Genomic DNA, 15,311 nt, shown 5'->3' on the forward strand with positions numbered 1-15,311 from the left:
TTACAAATAGGTTCATCTAAAATGGTTGTCTCTTCAGGATCTTTCACAATAGAGACACCACTTTCTGCTTTCTTTTCTGTCATGATGATTTATGCGAAAAAAAAGTGAAAAAAGAAAAAAAAAAAAAGAAAAAAAAATATCGAGTTTTATATGTGACTGATTTAAATTTGTCCCTTGATGTCGACTTTATTGTAGTTCTTACTCTCAGCCAACAAGATAGGCAAAGCAGATTTGGTATCAAGCATATTGTCTTTGTTAGGCAATACTCGAACATGATGTTGTTTCAAGAATTGAACCAGTTGTTTTATGTCCTTAAAGCAGAGTGATTTAGCAACATAACTAAGTGACACACCCATCTTGTAACTATATCAATATCAATTTACACATTCAGTTATTCAAATTTAAACTTACGCTTTACACATGACAAGCAATGCTTCTATTCTGACTCTACCAACAAATTGATCCAGCAAATACCCACCCATATTAGGCGCTTCTTGGTATAGCTGAAAGAATTTATGGTAATTTCCCTTGGCCAATGAAGTTCTTACCATGAGTGCATGTTGAACACAGCTTGCATGCTTTTTTAATCCAACATTACACATCTCTTCCAACATGGCATTGATGTCTACATACACTATATAAGATGGTCTTGTCAATAACACAATTACCTGATTGATTTTGAGAGAATATCAAGTACAAGATACGATAAGCTAAGAATTCGTCTTCACATCCAAGTATATGTTGCTCATATAAATACTTCAATTGTGTTTGACATTGATTGTATTCGCCAATATCACCCTATTCCCAGTAAGTCATTGCCTGAATAATAAGAGGTTTACCTTTTCAAGTGCAATACGAGCATGTGTCTCATAGACAATGACGGTGAACTCATTCTGTATTCTCTGAACCTACAAGATCATGAGTCATGACTTTATTGGTAAACATCATCATACTTGCAGTTAAATCTTGTCTCATGGACTTGAATTGTTCACAAATATAAGAATAATTGGCTTCTGCCTTCCATTTTGAACGAAGCATCTTGTATGTCTTTTTCAAGATGTTCAAGGGACGAACAGTCGCAGGATCAGCAGCCTATGTATCTCGTAAGCATGGGTTGTGTTCTTTAGGTTTACTTACTGAAGTGAGACGAAAATAAGGCTTTTCTAGACTAGAACTAGTGCCAACAATAACCTGGTTAGGGTCTGTTTCATTCCAAACAATAGGTGTAATAGCTTTCTTTTGTTTCTTGGGTGGAGGAGGTGATGGTAAGTTATCATTTTGGAATCGCCTGGCTCTGATTTGTCTCTTTCTTTCTTCGGCTGGAGTCAACTCAATGTGACCTAGTTTAGATACAATGGTTTTTGGTCTATATGGAATGTTAGTGTCATTCATTGTTGAATGACTTACTTTTTATGAAAAAGGGATCCAGCATTAGGATTTTTGGTAGTTGTACAGCCACTAGAAAGACATGTGAGGAAGTAAAGTAGAAAAAGACTTGATTACCTTGGCAAATCTCGTTCATTCCAGTCAATCATGTCCAACATGTTTGTATTTTTAGCTTGTGTGATAATCTTTTTTAGCTGTAATTCCACAAGTTGCTTGTTCTCTACTAAGCAGTTGGACAAGGCACTCTCAACATATTCTCTAAAAGAGTTAAAGCATCAGCTATTAAATCTTTCTTTCTCTTTTTCAATCTTACTGTAACGATGGGGGGAGTGGCGTTTCTTCTTTTGGCGCTTTGATTTTTGGCGTGATAGCTTGCTTTTTGTTGCCTACTTTGACAGGTATGTATTGAGGTTGCTTGCTGTTCATCGTGCTCTCTATCTTTAGTTTGACAAAGGGAGGTTAGTGCAGAGAAGAAAAGAGAGAGAGAGAGATCTATCGAAAAAGTTACAGGTGAAGATATCGCTGATTTACCTACCCGGATTGGGGGACTTTTAAAATTCCGCGAGTTGGCGTCTGAAAGGGTTTGTTACAACATAGGACGGCTGTTCTGATGCCACTGTTATATCAAGACCTACTTTGTTGTTGCTGTTCTCACCATGTTAGGGTTTATTAGAGTGTATAGTTATGGAATGACCAAAGTCAAAAAGATGGTCTTAACGACATTGAATTGAAACATTCTTCCCATAATACAACAAAGTGTTTCTTTTCAAAACAAAGCACATTTACCTATGCTACTCTTATAAGAAACCCGACAATGTTAAACTATATCAATACATCTGGACTTACTAACACTGTTTCGGTCCAACCGATGATAGTAATGGATCCAGGTATGGCTGTACACTTTGAATTTAATTTCTAGATAGCTACTATACTTTAGTTAGACGATCCAATGCTTGAATAGTACCAAGGTTATACAGTCAAACAGAAAAAATCTTGGATGTCTTTTCATGATTTTCGAAATCAAAATTGTATGCTTTCCATTCTTGAACAAGTTCCCCAAAGCGTAATTGATGAACACTGTAAACTGTGTAGAATACTTGATGAAGCTACTATTTGCATCAATCACAACTTAGTATTGTTACTAACTTATTTCTCTCTTGTATTTCCCTTCTGTTCTTTGCTCTTCCTTATAAAATAATGTAAACATTACTTATGTATCTCATGCTTGTCTGATATTTGATAAGCTTGAAGGGACCTTAAGGTGTAACGATGGCATCAAAGTAGTATGGTCACGGATGGCTGTGTGCGGAGATTAAAACATATTGATTCCAGTTCTCGTCATTATATCTAAATTAAAGGAAATGTTTGCGCTATTTAGCAGTAAATGATTTATTTGCTTTAGAATGAAGCTTTTCTGGCCTCTATCCTGCAGTCAGATGCTGGTAATTTGTCTATATATTGCAAAAAGAAACAAGAAAGAGATGTCTGGCTGGCTCTAAACAAGTTATTGCTTATTCAAAAAGCTTTTTTTTTTCAAGACAGCTCTATCAAAACATACAGTAAAGCAGAAATTGCATAAATCAAAGCAATGAACAGCAATGACATGTAGTTGATTGATAAAAGACTCAATGCTAGCATACACCCATTATCTTGGCTTTAGTTTTTAGCAATACTATAAAGTGACCGAAAAAAAAATCGAGGATACTACTTTTTGTCCGGGATCCGAGCTCTACTCGAGCCGAAATGCGGAGATATAGTCGCCATTGCACAAAGGCTTCTTTCCCTAAAGTACAGCCCATAGGCACAAATAGAGAAACTCTCTCTCAACTTCTTCGTTCATCAATCAAAATGGTATGTTTATACATCACACATCAAAGTGTAAAAGAGAGAAGAGGGACGAAAACAGATACGGATTCGAATAACAAACAAGTCAAGACACGGATTGGATAGATGGATGACAACGAATTTTTTTTTCTCTTTCTCTCTCTTACGCTTTGTGTCTTGAATGTACCTCTCATAAACTAACCACCTATAATAGACTTGCAAGAGAAGAAACAACGGACGTAACAAGCACGGTCGTGGTCACAACAAGTTTGTTCGTTGCATCAACTGTTACCGTTGCGTTCCCAAGGATAAGGCTATCAAGCGCTTCACTATCCGTAACATGGTTGAAGCTGCTGCTGTCCGTGATCTCCAAGAAGCTTCCATCTATGAGGGTAAGTTTTTTTTTGAGTGGTATCTTGTCTTGTGCTAAGTATGGTATAGAATATGCTATCCCCAAGTTGTATGTCAAGCTTCACTACTGTGTTTCTTGCGCTATTCACGCTCGTGTCGTCCGTGTCCGTTCTGCTGTCGACCGTCGTAATCGTCTTCCTCCTCCCAGATTCAGATTCCAAAAGGTAAGAAACTACATTTATGGGAAATGTGTCATTTATATATATTTATTTATAGGCTGCCAACAAGGCTTAAATCAGTCTCTCCCTTTTTGTTTTTTGAATAAAGAAGACATATTTGTCAGTTGTTTTAAACTGGAATTGATTTTGATTAATTATTTTTTTTTCTCATGCTTACATTTATCAAAAGAGAGAACTCTTTCTTTTCTCTCTTTCTCTCTCTCTTTATGCCTCCAAGCTTAAAAGAAATCAATAAAGAAGTACAATTGCTTCAAAACAAGCTCTTACAAGAAACCAATCAACTCTTGGATCAATTGGATCAGATACAAAATGTGTTGTTTAGTCATGGTGGACCTGTCTTGTCTAGAAAAAGAAAAAGAACGCCTATTCAATCATTAGAACAACAAGGCTATCAAATTCATTATGAATATCATGAGTATCTCAGCAAGTTGAAAGAGTTTTCTGAACAACAAAAAGCGGTGTTAATGTCCATCAGGGAAGGCTTAATGGGACTCATCCATCTTGAGTTCAATAAGGGTCAAGATGCACACAAAATATTGATGGTCAGCAGTCAACTCTTAAACACAATCCAAATGTTTGACAAGCAACATCCAGTGCTTCCTAGCCTGGATGCCTGTAAACGCATTGTGGCTCAAGAAATCAATCGATGGTTTCAGACAGCATCTTTCCCAGATTTAGAAAAAGAAGCAGTTAAGGCTTTGACAACCACCAGTCTTTCTTTGGCCATAATGGATACTGCAAATGCTATTTTTCAGTATCCTATTTGGACTTCTCTTGGTGTAACAAGTGGTGCCCTTGCTATTGGTGTCAATGCTGCTTATCAAGTATCTGATTATACTCATCAAGAGAAAAACAATTTGTTGTCTGGCCTTGGTGCATTTGAGTGGTGTTTGTTTGATATGGAACACATTTTGAATTTCTTGCATGATACTACCACCAAGACATTAAAGCAGTTTAAAATGTGTGTTGAGTCCATTTCTTTGACCATGAAGTATCAAGATGATGTACTGAAAAGCGCAGTGGTTGATGCTGAACATCAATTAAACGCTACAGACGAATTCTATGCTGTTTATGACAGGATTTCTGATAGAGCAGATCGATATGCCAAGGCTATCAAGCTCTCCTAAATTCTTTTTGTAAAAAATAAAACCCGTTTTTAGCATGAATCCAAAAGCAGTCCATATCAGGTGATCTTGCAGGATATGTATGAATATGAAATCAGGTCTTTTTTCTTCTTCTTCTTTGCTTTTTTTTTTTTTTTTTTTTGAATGGTCAAGAATTCTGATAAAGCAGTCCAAAAAACAACAAATAAAATACTGAAGACAGCAGATAATTCAGGCACAAGACAGTTGGAATCCAAGCAGAATAAAAAAACTTCACTTGACACAAACTACGTGAATGAAACGCATGTTCAGGATTTTTTGAGGGCATTACGGTACGATCCAATACGCGATGTACCTGACGAAGCTGTCAACCAGGCTGAACATATCTCTGCTTGGTCTGATGCATTGCCTAGAAGTAATACACCTAAAAGTAAACGTAAACTCAAAGAACAAGAATCCGCTAAACCTAAAGGTATATCGCATGTCTTATTGCAATACCCTTTGATTGTAAGTAAAATTGGGGCTTCATTTGATAGACTGATAGGATTAGATCTTGATTGGTTTTGTCATGTTGATTGAATTAACAGCCTATATTTCATTACGTCAAATCGTCCGAGTTTGGGAAAATGTGTTTAGTTGGTAACACAGTCATTTAAAAAAGGAAATCCTTGTCATTGACTCCTTGAATAGGCGAGGTGAAAAGAAGAGACTAAGGGATAAGCTGAGAGAGTCAAGGAATTATAAGGAATGGTGTGAAGCAGCAGATGCACTTGATAAACATATGAAGAAAGACGAATGGAAAAAAATTATTCCCTATGCTTACTATGATTATCGATTGTTGCAGAAAGTAGTCCGACATTTAAAAAAGTACCGTTCAAGTGATACAGCTGAAGATGCCACTAATCTAATGGATGTGCTCTATGTCTGTCTGAAGCAGAACTTTGCTGGTATTGAAAATGGACGCATGTATAGCAACACTTATTTAGGCACCAAATCACTCTTGGAAGAATACGTAGAAGAAGGTAAAGAGATGCAAAAGGTGAATGGATGTCTTATCGTGTCATAGTGACGAAATCCATTGATACACTAGCAAGGAGTAAGCATATCTCAATTGAAGAAAAACGACTTGCATTCAAATTATACAGTAAAAACTACGGTCGCACAGCATTTTGTTTATCAGGAGGAGCAGGGTTTGGTTATTATCATTTAGGCGTCATTAGAGCATTACTGGATCGCGGTCTTTTGCCTACAATTATCACTGGTACAAGTGCAGGTTCATTGATGTCTGCTATTGTATGTACACGCACAGATGAAGAATTAAACGAAATACTCAACCCAGCACTTGCTAAACGAATTCAAATTTGTCAAGACAGTTGGAAGACAATGTTTATTCGATTCATGAAGACAGGAGCCGTGTTTGACTCAGAACAATGGTGCCGTGAAGCTATGTGGTTTTGCAAAGGTTCGATCACTTTTAAGGAAGCTTATGAAAGAACAGGTCGTATCTTCAATGTCTCTGTGATTCCTTATGACCCACACTCTCCTCCAAAACTTCTCAACTACATTACAGCACCTAATTGTGTTATTTGGAGTGCTATCCTTGCTTCCGCTGCTATTCCTGGTGTAAGTCAAGCAAAGGGGTACATTCTGTGACTGACTATTTGCCGTAGATCTTAAACTCCGTTGTGTTAATGCAGAAAAAAAAAGGATCAGACCACCTCGTACCTTACAATTATGGACACAAATATAAAGATGGCAGTCTGTCAACAGATATTCCTACACTTGCGTTGAACACTCAGTTTAATGTAAATTATACTGTTGTTAGTCAAGTCAATCCTCACGTTCATGTCTTCTTTTATGCCAATCAAGGAAGTCCTGGTAGACCCGTCACTCATCTTCAGGGCAGAGGATGGCGTGGTGGCTTCTTGGCTTCTACTATTGAACAAATGCTCAAATTAGACTTGGCAAAGTGGCTCAAGGTATTACGTTCATTAAAATTATTGCCTAAAGTACATGATCAAGATTGGAGTTCGATATGGTTACAAAAGTTTGATGGCAATGTCACTATTTTGGTAAGCTCTCTCTCTCTCTCTTTCTTTTTTTTTTTTTCTCTGTATACAAAACTCATACGTTTATTAGCCAAAAACTGGTCTTTCAGACTGGTTCCATATTCTGCGTGATCCTGATGAAGAGCGACTAAAGAAGTTGATGCTTTCAGGACAGTTGCGTACATGGCCTAAAATATCCATGATTTCAAATCGAATGCGTATTGAATTCTCTATTGAAAAAGCACGTCGAGCACTTCGTATAGCTCATAAAAACAAGCGAGAGAACTCACGCTCAGAATCAGAACTACTCAAACTATCTCAACATCTTGAGAACCAAGATTTGACGCATGGTAACATAAGTGATGCTGGTAGTGGTGATGAAATGATGTTTTTATCTCGTCGTCGTGTTAGTATGCCTGGTGCTTCTTTGGTACCTATTGAAGATAAAGATATGATAGATGAGCACAACAGAAGACGCAAGTTTATGGCTCAATTTGTAGATTCTGCAAAGGAAGGCATCAATACCACTCAATCTTCTCTCTATCCAGACTCGGATTCAGATGCAAATGCAGTCATTTCAACGAGTCCAACAGAGGAATCATAATAGACATCTATTTTTTAAAGCATAAAATATACCATTCAATGTGTCACTAAATTGGTTACAATCCAATCTTAATATTGCGCCATTGTTCTATTTGTCTTATCAGTGTTGTTCAAGCATAGTGTTGAACAAAAACGAGTCTTTTTTTTAAAAACTTCATACATAATTTATTAGACATTGAATTGACTGAATGTAGTTGGCAGTGTTCAATAGAGAGTATAAAGCAAAAGAAAAAGAGGGGGGGGGGAGAGGGAGAGAGACAGGCACTAAAGAAATTGCGCAATGAGAGGGTCAAAGCAAAAGATCCATTGCCCAATCATAACCCATCTTGAATGATGCCACTCATTCTTAAGATTATGAATGCTCACAAATTGCACAATAGCTTTTTATGATGGTGTATCCTGAACGACATTATGCACCCCCATATTAATTCTACTACGTGTGTATATATAAAGACTTGCTATTTTGTCTCTGTGTAATTTATCTATAATGACAAAACATGACAATGAATCAGTAGTCAAAACTACTGAAAATGTGCTTGAAAAGAAAGGATACTATCATGGCTCTAGTGACGAAGAAACCATATCTGATGACGGCTATGATGAAACACTTGAATGGACAGATGAAGAAGAAGACAAAGTGCGCACGAAACTCGATACTAAATTGATGCCCTTTGTTCTTGCCATGACTTTTGTACTCAATATGGATCGTACTAATATATGTAAGTTATTCTTGATCGTATGAATAAGAGCTGATACATGTAAAATAGCCAATGCTATCTCTGACAACCTGGCTGCTGACCTAGGCTTTACAAATGATGGTGTCAATACGGGTACATTAGTCTATTCATTCATTTTTACTCTATTTACATTGCCTTCTAATGCAATCGTAAAACGTGTGGGTGCTCATCGCTGGATTCCGATTTTGATGACTTCATGGGCTATTGTTACTTGGGCTCATGTCCTGATTCACAACTTTGGTGGTTTTATGGCTGTTCGTATCTTTATTGCAGTGACAGAAGCTGGCTTTATTCCTGCTTGTCTTACCTATTTAACTGGCTGGTACAAAACAAAAGAATTAGCGACTCGTTTGGTATGTAGACCATAGATACAAGCATGCATTCTAATCATTGATGTTTATTTAGGCATGGTTTTGGGGTATACAAGCATTTGCTTCTGCTTTTTCTGGCTTAATCTCGTCAGGTATTTTTCAATTGAAAGGTATCGCCGGCCTTGAAGGTTGGAAATGGCTCTTTTTAATCGATGGTATCATGACACATCTTGTTGGTTTTATGGCATTCTTTTACTTACCTGCCGATCCTCTCAAGACAGCAGGCGGTCTTCGTGGCAAAAATGGCTGGCTCACTGAAAGTCAACAAAAAATCGCTATTACTCGTCTTATCCGCGATGATTTAACAAAGAAAGAACAAAACCGTCCTGTCAACTGGACAGATGCTAAGCAAGCTCTTTTAGATACCAAGCTTTGGACGCATTTGATTATTACCTTTGTTGGCATGATGACCTTGACACCTATTCAAAACTATTTGCCTACCATGATTAAAAACTCTGGCTTCACTGTCACAGAGAGTAACCTGTTAACTGCACCTTCTTATATTATTGGCCTTATCTTCTCTATTATCATTGCTCGTAGTTCGGACCGTTATGGCTACGTTGCACTTCATGCTCTTATTGGTACTCTTTGGGCTATGGCTGGTTTCATTGCTCTTGAATTACTACCTGACAATACCAATCGATGGAGTCTCTATGTAGCCGCTCTTTTCACTGCTTCTTATCCTTCTTGGCATGGTATGCAAATTGCCTGGATGTCTTCTAACTTGGCCCCTATTGGTAAGCGCACACTTGCTTTAGGTGCAGTTATTGGTGCCGCCAATATCTGTGGTGTGCCTGGTTCTCAAATCTACAGAGTAAGTGATGCACCTCGCTACCGATATGGTAATAAGATCAACATTGCATTACAAGCCATCACTGCCTTCATGTTTCTCGCTCAATTTGCACGCTATGTGATTACCAACAGAATTCGTAGTAAAAAATGGAATAGCATGACAAAAGAAGAACAACAAGTCTATCATGAGACAACCAAAGATGTTGGCTCTGATCGCCTAGATTTTCGCTTTAGATTGTAATATACCTTTTATTTTTGTCTTTCTTTATTTCTAATAAACGCTTTATACTGCCATTTCATGCTTGCTTTTACGTTGAATGATCTGAAGTTCAAGTCGTTTGAAATCAAAGGCTGTGACTGCATCAAATGCAACATCGTAAATGATCAAAGACCATTCAAAGAACGCATAAATAGTATATGCTATTGAGAACATAAGTCAACTGTACCTAATGCACTTTTTTTTTTTTTTTTTTTTTTTTTTTTTTTTTTTTTTTTTTTTTTTTTTTTTTTTTACCTCCAGGGACACGATACACCTTGTGTTGAAGAAAGAAATAAATCATAGGAGGCAATGTGCCAAAGAAAGTCATGGTCAACATCCTTCTTCGTTTGATAGCTACTGTATCTGTATTCGAACAAGTATATAAAACGCCTAATTGCCAAGGTAAAGTGCATAAAAGATAGATTGTCATGGCCACATCATGTGTCTGATGATCGTCTGTTGAAGTGATATAGACCCAGCCACCACAAGCAACAGTACGTACCATACCCACCAAGAACAAAAATTTGCCAAAGAACAAGGTGGATGTTCTGATAGAAACAGTCGTATACAGATACCATAGACCGACAAGTACAAATCGAGGCCCTGAAGTCAAGGCAATCAAGATTTGAAATAATGCTCTTGCAGGATATCGATCGCCAGTGGTCGCACTGACACTTGGAAGCCATTCCTTTTATATGTAAGATAGAGTGTAGGATAATAGATATGTACCTGAGGAAACCCAAAGTATTCATTCTGTACAATTTTATAATAGTGTGTATAACACCCAATTATAAGTGCAATAAAGAAAGCAGCTGGTCAAAGAAGACGCGTTAATATGTTAGTATGGAACGATAAGCTTACAATAGGCAAAGACAGTATGTGAATACGAAACGTATTGAGCAGGAACCTTTATTTTCAAAAGAGAAAGAGAGTTTAGTGCTTTCGCAAAAGGGCATTGTCTATATTTAATACCCTGACTACAGTGCCCTTCTCAATGCTGCCTTTCATGAGTAAGTAAGACTAGAAGAAAAGTGAACAAATGTATGATAGAATATTTTTAACTCAGTTAAACAATTTGCCCTTTATGCAGTCAATTTCCATAAATTTATGCTTAGCTGTTAACTTGTTTACTTTCATTCCACTAAGCCCTCTTTATTCTTAAAGACACAAAACAAAAAGGATAAAGGATAATATGATATTTTAATATGCATGTGTTTTTATATGATAACAGGTCGAGTTCTTCAGCAGGGAATGCGTATTTCAGATTGCAACTGATTCACAAGTCTAAATGTATATTTTACTTAATACTGTAAAAGCATAATAAAGACAAATAGCATTTCATATGATTATACCTTACAAGTTGTGCATTCTCATCTTTATGAGCTGTGCAATCCTTCTTCATGTCTTCCAAAAGCACTTCATTGTTGTGTGCCAATGTCTCCCAATGCTTCACTTTGTCTTGCAACCTAGCAATTTGATTTTCATACTCGACAATTTTGGCCTAAACAAAAGCTTCAATTCTACTTATTGCAAATCAAGCAGGCAATCATACCTCATATTCTTCAATCTCTCGGTCATATCGATCAGAAGAAACCTTATTTTCAAGCTGCATTTTTTCAATGGCCTTTTGTTTAGCTGCAACTAAAGCCTTTATACGATAAGCGTAATCTTCTAGCTCTCGATCTTTGGCATCAACCAGCATTTGGTATTGGTTTTGCATAGTTCTGATCTCTTTGCGATGTTGTTCTGCAACCTTGACTAGTCGTTCTTCACCAGTCACATCACTACTAAGAATCATACTACTAGGTCTTGTGGGTGATTGAGGAGGTGTTGTGGCTGCTAACTTTTGCTCAAGACTTGAAATTGTCTTGAGTGCATTTGCTTTTTCTTGGCCTAGACGGTTAATCTGTAGCTCTTGTGTCTCTTTAAGATTAATCAATCTTGACTTGAGTTCGTCAATTTCTTTCTGTTTATCATCAATACGCTTAAGACACTCTTGATGGATGTCCTTTATAGGGTTTGGCTTGGGATTGTTAATATCATCTTTACCGCTCGAAGTTGTAGGTGAGGACTTGGCTGTGTGTTCTAAACGAACAGTAGCAGCCTCTAAAGAGTTTTGTAGATTTTCGACTTGAAGTGACAAGTCTTCAATCTGGCTCGACTGCTCTTCAATCTGTGCTTCCTTGTTCTCACAGATTTCATGCAGTTTATCAAGTTCCTCTTCATGTGCTGTCTTAAGTGTTTCAATAGTATTGTTTAATTCCTGTTCTTTAAGTTGAAGTTGGTCATGTAACTGGTCTAGTTTTTGTTGAGCAGAACGAGTCTTTTCTAGCCATGCTTCAGCTGTATCATCACTACCATTTTGTAACTGACGAATTTCTTCACGGTAACGACGCTCAAGAGCCTCTGTATTTTGCAGTGATTGACGCTTATGTTCTTCAAATGAAGCAAGAGTGTTGTCGAGCTCTTTTTGAACCTTACGAACATGACTGTTTGTCTGCATTTCTTCCATCAGTTTGATTTGGTCTTTGAGTTTAGAGATTGTCGATGCTTGCTCATTTTTGTAACTTTCAAAATGTTCCTTTTCTCGGTCCAGTTTTTGATCAAACTCTTGTTTCTGTGTCTATATAAATTGTCAGCTGCATAGTCTCCCTTCTATATCATGCAAGCATACCAATAAAGCTTGTTCATGCTCCTTTCTTGTCTGATCAGTCTGCTCATCATATTGTAGTTTTAATTGCTGAATTTTTTGTTCATGTTCAATTGATAACTCAGTCTTTAGAGCGAATAGTTCTGACTCCAATTTCTTTTCTTGGCTTGCTAGCAAATTTTCCATTTGTGTCTTGTGTGTTTCTTTGAGTTTATTTTCCGCTTCCTACCAAGAGAAAGAAAAAACGAGAAAAAAGGGACTTGTATTAAGCGCCTATTTTAAATGTAACTTCCTTTACCATTATCAATTGCCTCTTTTCTTCTTCTTCTTCTTCTTCTTCTTTTTGCTCTGGAGAATCTTTGTTTTCTTTCTCTAAAGCCTATGATATGTGTTTAATTCATAGAATTTGCCATATTTTTATACTACCAAACTCAACTCTTGTTTGACATTTTCCAATTCCGTTTCAAGAGCAGATATTTTGGCTTCATTCTAGAACAGGAAAATTCCCGATTATTTCTTTCTTTCTTCTTCTTGCTTACTTACATTCGATTTCAAAGTAGCTTCATTCTCCAACAATTGATTTACTTGCTGCTCTTTTTCAGCTAACTAAATTTGTATGTATATATATATATATATATATACATTCATTGAATCAATGTCTCCTTTTTCTTATTTATGCATTATCTATCACATTTCTGTACCTGTTCTTTCATTGTTTGGACTTCCGCAAGAGACTCTAATCCAGCTGGGGAAGATACTCGCTTATTCTGAGGACCGACACCAAACCCATCTGCTTGGCTTACATTGACAGACGCTCTTCGAGATAAGGGCGATTTACTTGCTCGTTGACTTGAAGTAGTGGGTGCAATCGATCGACGTCTTGGGCTAGGCGAGGTGGGCGAAGGTGGCGTCTTTGTGGCACGATCTGCTTTAATGGTAGAGGGCGCTTTTTTCTGTGTGGAGGTTGGTGGACTTGGATTGAGTGCGACTGAATTGCGAGATCGTGAAACAGAAGGTGATGAGGGCTTTACTACCGAGGTTCTTCGAGTAGGTGTAGTGGTTGCCCTTGTTGTACCGGGTGTCTTTACTGTTGTAGGGCTGGCAGGTACAGTTGTTGCTCTTGAGGTAGGTTTTGTTGAACTGACAGGTGCTTCACCTGGTTTGATACCTAGTTCAGACAATAAAGTCTTTCTCTTTGTCGCTTTTCCAGCTTTTTCTGACATAAAGAGAAAGAGATATAGTTTAAATAAAAAAAAAAGAGAGAGAAAAGCTAGGAGCAGACATATTTTATACCTCTAAGCTGAAAACTTTAATTTAGTGCAACATGATATTTTGTTAGCAAAAGTCCAGAAGCACATTGACCTATTTGGGAATGAACACACGGTTATATACTTGGCGTAGTTTCTTTTACATTGGTGCATTATCATGCCAATGTACGACTACCATGAGAAAGAAGAACAATGCCATTGTGTCCATGTAGCCTTTTTTATCCTTTTGTTCATTGAAAATCCGATATTCATTTGACATGTAGCACATACATTATTTTGACAACAAAATGTACTACAACTTCCTACAAGCAAAAAAAAAGAAGTTAACATGATCTAAAAGTGTGCTATTCTTAGCTAGTCTTGTTGCCCTGAATAAGATCCTTAACTAGAAGGCGTATGCAACACTATTGATTGGATGAAAAAGAAGCCCAAACCCCGCTTTTAAGCACACTTCATCAAAATACGCGTTTGCAGCTTATCTAAAAAAAAAAAATGAACATGCTACCTGGTTTTTATAAGCTATGGTCTAGTAATCTATCTGATTCTATCAACTGTCTGGCTGTTGGAAAACCGTTTTTAGAAGAACTGAGTGAAGAAAACGATATTCTGATCGGGACAACAGCAGGTCGTGTCATGATCTTGAATCAAACAAAAGTAAATCACAGTTCATTGGTTTTTTGTCGCACTTATACTCAAATAACTAGCCTGTAGAAGGTTTATTGGAAACAAAGGGCGGATCTATTCAGTCTATTCAGCTACACGACTTGACAGGCTTTGGTGCACTGGATCTTGCTGTAGGTGACTGTGACGGTATTGTCACTTTGTTTTCTCGGCAGCAAATCCTAAGTAAGCGTGATTTGGGTTCTGCTATCACGGATATTACCATTCACCATGACCTGGGTAAGGAAAAAAGCAAATTTGTTTTATAGGCGACTCATATCCTATTGTAGCTGGAGGTTGTGAGATTATTGCAGGCGATATCAATGGGACTATCACAAGTTTTCAACAGCATGATGCTTTGTGGAAAATAAATATTGCAGAAGAATCTGTTAAATTAGCTATGCTTGGAACAGTAAGTTTAGTTTCTCAAGTCCTTGAAATAATGTTAGGATAGAAAGGTCGAAAATCACCTTCCATACGATGTACTTTATCTACTACACTTCAAGATAGATTTGGAGTAGACATGACATGTTTGTTGGTATGTGATGGATGGCCACTCATTCATTTTATACAAAGTGGCGAGCGAATACAGACAATTCGATCTCCTAGTGTGATTAATTCAGTAAGTGTACTGAATTCATTCATGGCTTTACTTAGCTTTAAGATATAGCTCTGTTCAGGAAATTTCTTGACTGTGGATAGTCTAAAACGATTTAATATCTCTCAAGTAAACAAAAAAGCAAAAACAGGATCCCAAAAACTAGACTCACAGCAAGTATTACTGGCAGGGCAAGATGGTTATGTCTATATCATGATTGACTTTGAGGTATATATATTGTATTGGATCCAATTAAGACTCATGTCATGCTAGATATTTCAATGGTTTAAAGTAGGCTTTTGTCTTACGAATGTCATCAAATTTCGACCCTCTACACTCGATGAAGATGAGACAGATATGGTTTTATGTGTAGGACATTCAAATGAAGTTTTAGTATACCAAAATGGCGAGGTAATATAGTT

General features: G+C 37.2%; 8 protein-coding genes across 8 annotated transcripts; 5 read left to right on the forward strand and 3 right to left on the reverse strand.

Moving 5' to 3' along the window:
* Window positions 1–137: 137 nt before the first annotated feature.
* On the reverse strand, window positions 138–1,526 carry B0P05DRAFT_547132 (SAC3/GANP/Nin1/mts3/eIF-3 p25 family-domain-containing protein). The gene is made up of 6 exons (XM_051578843.1): window positions 1,138–1,526; window positions 958–1,092; window positions 840–908; window positions 669–798; window positions 412–625; window positions 138–363 (listed from the first exon to the last, which is right to left on the reverse strand). The coding sequence occupies exons 1-6, from the start codon at window positions 1,390–1,392 to the stop codon at window positions 162–164; spliced, it is 1,005 nt and encodes a 334-aa protein (XP_051433432.1). The 5' UTR covers window positions 1,393–1,526; the 3' UTR covers window positions 138–161.
* A 1,898-nt stretch (window positions 1,527–3,424) lies between these two features.
* B0P05DRAFT_441793 (ribosomal protein S26e) lies at window positions 3,425–3,782 on the forward strand (the record flags this gene model as incomplete). The annotated part of the gene is made up of 2 exons (XM_051573761.1): window positions 3,425–3,602; window positions 3,652–3,782. Coding segments are annotated over 2 exons (309 nt in total), but the record flags the coding sequence as incomplete, so codon positions are not given.
* Window positions 3,783–3,956: 174 nt separating this feature from the next.
* B0P05DRAFT_547140 (uncharacterized protein) lies at window positions 3,957–4,950 on the forward strand. The gene has a single exon (XM_051578844.1). It carries the CDS (start codon window positions 4,007–4,009, stop codon window positions 4,925–4,927), a length of 921 nt encoding a protein of 306 aa, XP_051433434.1. The 5' UTR covers window positions 3,957–4,006; the 3' UTR covers window positions 4,928–4,950.
* A 118-nt stretch (window positions 4,951–5,068) lies between these two features.
* On the forward strand, window positions 5,069–7,603 carry B0P05DRAFT_604583 (acyl transferase/acyl hydrolase/lysophospholipase; the record flags this gene model as incomplete). The annotated part of the gene is made up of 6 exons (XM_051583325.1): window positions 5,069–5,410; window positions 5,454–5,542; window positions 5,594–5,925; window positions 5,970–6,526; window positions 6,574–6,975; window positions 7,043–7,603. 6 exons carry the CDS (start codon window positions 5,069–5,071, stop codon window positions 7,553–7,555), a joined length of 2,235 nt encoding a protein of 744 aa, XP_051433435.1. The 3' UTR covers window positions 7,556–7,603.
* Window positions 7,604–8,236: 633 nt separating this feature from the next.
* On the forward strand, window positions 8,237–9,695 carry B0P05DRAFT_473010 (major facilitator superfamily domain-containing protein; the record flags this gene model as incomplete). Its single annotated transcript, XM_051574714.1, has 3 exons — window positions 8,237–8,273; window positions 8,322–8,644; window positions 8,697–9,695. The coding sequence occupies 3 exons, from the start codon at window positions 8,237–8,239 to the stop codon at window positions 9,693–9,695; spliced, it is 1,359 nt and encodes a 452-aa protein (XP_051433436.1).
* Window positions 9,656–10,754, reverse strand: B0P05DRAFT_547149 (Frag1/DRAM/Sfk1). The gene is made up of 5 exons (XM_051578845.1): window positions 10,686–10,754; window positions 10,575–10,620; window positions 10,443–10,525; window positions 9,969–10,401; window positions 9,656–9,874 (listed from the first exon to the last, which is right to left on the reverse strand). The coding sequence occupies exons 1-5, from the start codon at window positions 10,719–10,721 to the stop codon at window positions 9,738–9,740; spliced, it is 735 nt and encodes a 244-aa protein (XP_051433437.1). The 5' UTR covers window positions 10,722–10,754; the 3' UTR covers window positions 9,656–9,737.
* A 104-nt stretch (window positions 10,755–10,858) lies between these two features.
* Window positions 10,859–14,086, reverse strand: B0P05DRAFT_547154 (uncharacterized protein). The gene is made up of 8 exons (XM_051578846.1): window positions 13,065–14,086; window positions 12,907–12,969; window positions 12,790–12,852; window positions 12,662–12,742; window positions 12,388–12,588; window positions 11,266–12,336; window positions 11,066–11,214; window positions 10,859–10,997 (listed from the first exon to the last, which is right to left on the reverse strand). The coding sequence occupies exons 1-8, from the start codon at window positions 13,584–13,586 to the stop codon at window positions 10,955–10,957; spliced, it is 2,193 nt and encodes a 730-aa protein (XP_051433438.1). The 5' UTR covers window positions 13,587–14,086; the 3' UTR covers window positions 10,859–10,954.
* Window positions 13,856–15,244, forward strand: B0P05DRAFT_149974 (uncharacterized protein). Its single transcript, XM_051573078.1, has 6 exons — window positions 13,856–14,285; window positions 14,336–14,531; window positions 14,582–14,703; window positions 14,746–14,913; window positions 14,956–15,117; window positions 15,163–15,244. The coding sequence occupies exons 1-5, from the start codon at window positions 14,124–14,126 to the stop codon at window positions 14,959–14,961; spliced, it is 654 nt and encodes a 217-aa protein (XP_051433439.1). The 5' UTR covers window positions 13,856–14,123; the 3' UTR covers window positions 14,962–15,117; window positions 15,163–15,244.
* Window positions 15,245–15,311: the final 67 nt, after the last annotated feature.

Source organism: Gilbertella persicaria (genome assembly GCF_025201335.1).
Source record: "Gilbertella persicaria strain CBS 190.32 chromosome Unknown B0P05scaffold_27, whole genome shotgun sequence".
Classification (NCBI taxonomy): domain Eukaryota; kingdom Fungi; phylum Mucoromycota; class Mucoromycetes; order Mucorales; family Choanephoraceae; genus Gilbertella; species Gilbertella persicaria.

What these genes read in the sequence shown, in the direction of transcription:
- B0P05DRAFT_547132 (XM_051578843.1), bottom strand. Translation starts at nt 1,392, where the DNA reads ATGAATGACACTAACATTCCATATAGACCAAAAACCATTGTATCTAAA. An exon ending in CCATGAGACAAGATTTAACT is followed by an intron (nt 909 to 957) that starts GCAAGTATGATG and finishes ATGATCTTGTAG; the next exon opens with GTTCAGAGAATACAGAATGA. An exon ending in TTGCTTGTCATGTGTAAAGC is followed by an intron (nt 364 to 411) that starts GTAAGTTTAAAT and finishes ATATTGATATAG; the next exon opens with TTACAAGATGGGTGTGTCAC.
- B0P05DRAFT_547140 (XM_051578844.1), top strand. Translation starts at nt 4,007, where the DNA reads ATGCCTCCAAGCTTAAAAGAAATCAATAAAGAAGTACAATTGCTTCAA.
- B0P05DRAFT_547149 (XM_051578845.1), bottom strand. Translation starts at nt 10,721, where the DNA reads ATGAAAGGCAGCATTGAGAAGGGCACTGTAGTCAGG. An exon ending in AATACTTTGGGTTTCCTCAG is followed by an intron (nt 10,402 to 10,442) that starts GTACATATCTAT and finishes TACATATAAAAG; the next exon opens with GAATGGCTTCCAAGTGTCAG. An exon ending in GGTGTATCGTGTCCCTGGAG is followed by an intron (nt 9,875 to 9,968) that starts GTAAAAAAAAAA and finishes TGTTCTCAATAG; the next exon opens with CATATACTATTTATGCGTTC.
- B0P05DRAFT_547154 (XM_051578846.1), bottom strand. Translation starts at nt 13,586, where the DNA reads ATGTCAGAAAAAGCTGGAAAAGCGACAAAGAGAAAGACTTTATTGTCT. An exon ending in TCCAAACAATGAAAGAACAG is followed by an intron (nt 12,970 to 13,064) that starts GTACAGAAATGT and finishes ATACAAATTTAG; the next exon opens with TTAGCTGAAAAAGAGCAGCA. An exon ending in AAGCTACTTTGAAATCGAAT is followed by an intron (nt 12,853 to 12,906) that starts GTAAGTAAGCAA and finishes TTCCTGTTCTAG; the next exon opens with AATGAAGCCAAAATATCTGC.
- B0P05DRAFT_149974 (XM_051573078.1), top strand. Translation starts at nt 14,124, where the DNA reads ATGAACATGCTACCTGGTTTTTATAAGCTATGGTCTAGTAATCTATCT. An exon ending in TGATCTTGAATCAAACAAAA is followed by an intron (nt 14,286 to 14,335) that starts GTAAATCACAGT and finishes TCAAATAACTAG; the next exon opens with CCTGTAGAAGGTTTATTGGA. An exon ending in TACCATTCACCATGACCTGG is followed by an intron (nt 14,532 to 14,581) that starts GTAAGGAAAAAA and finishes ATCCTATTGTAG; the next exon opens with CTGGAGGTTGTGAGATTATT.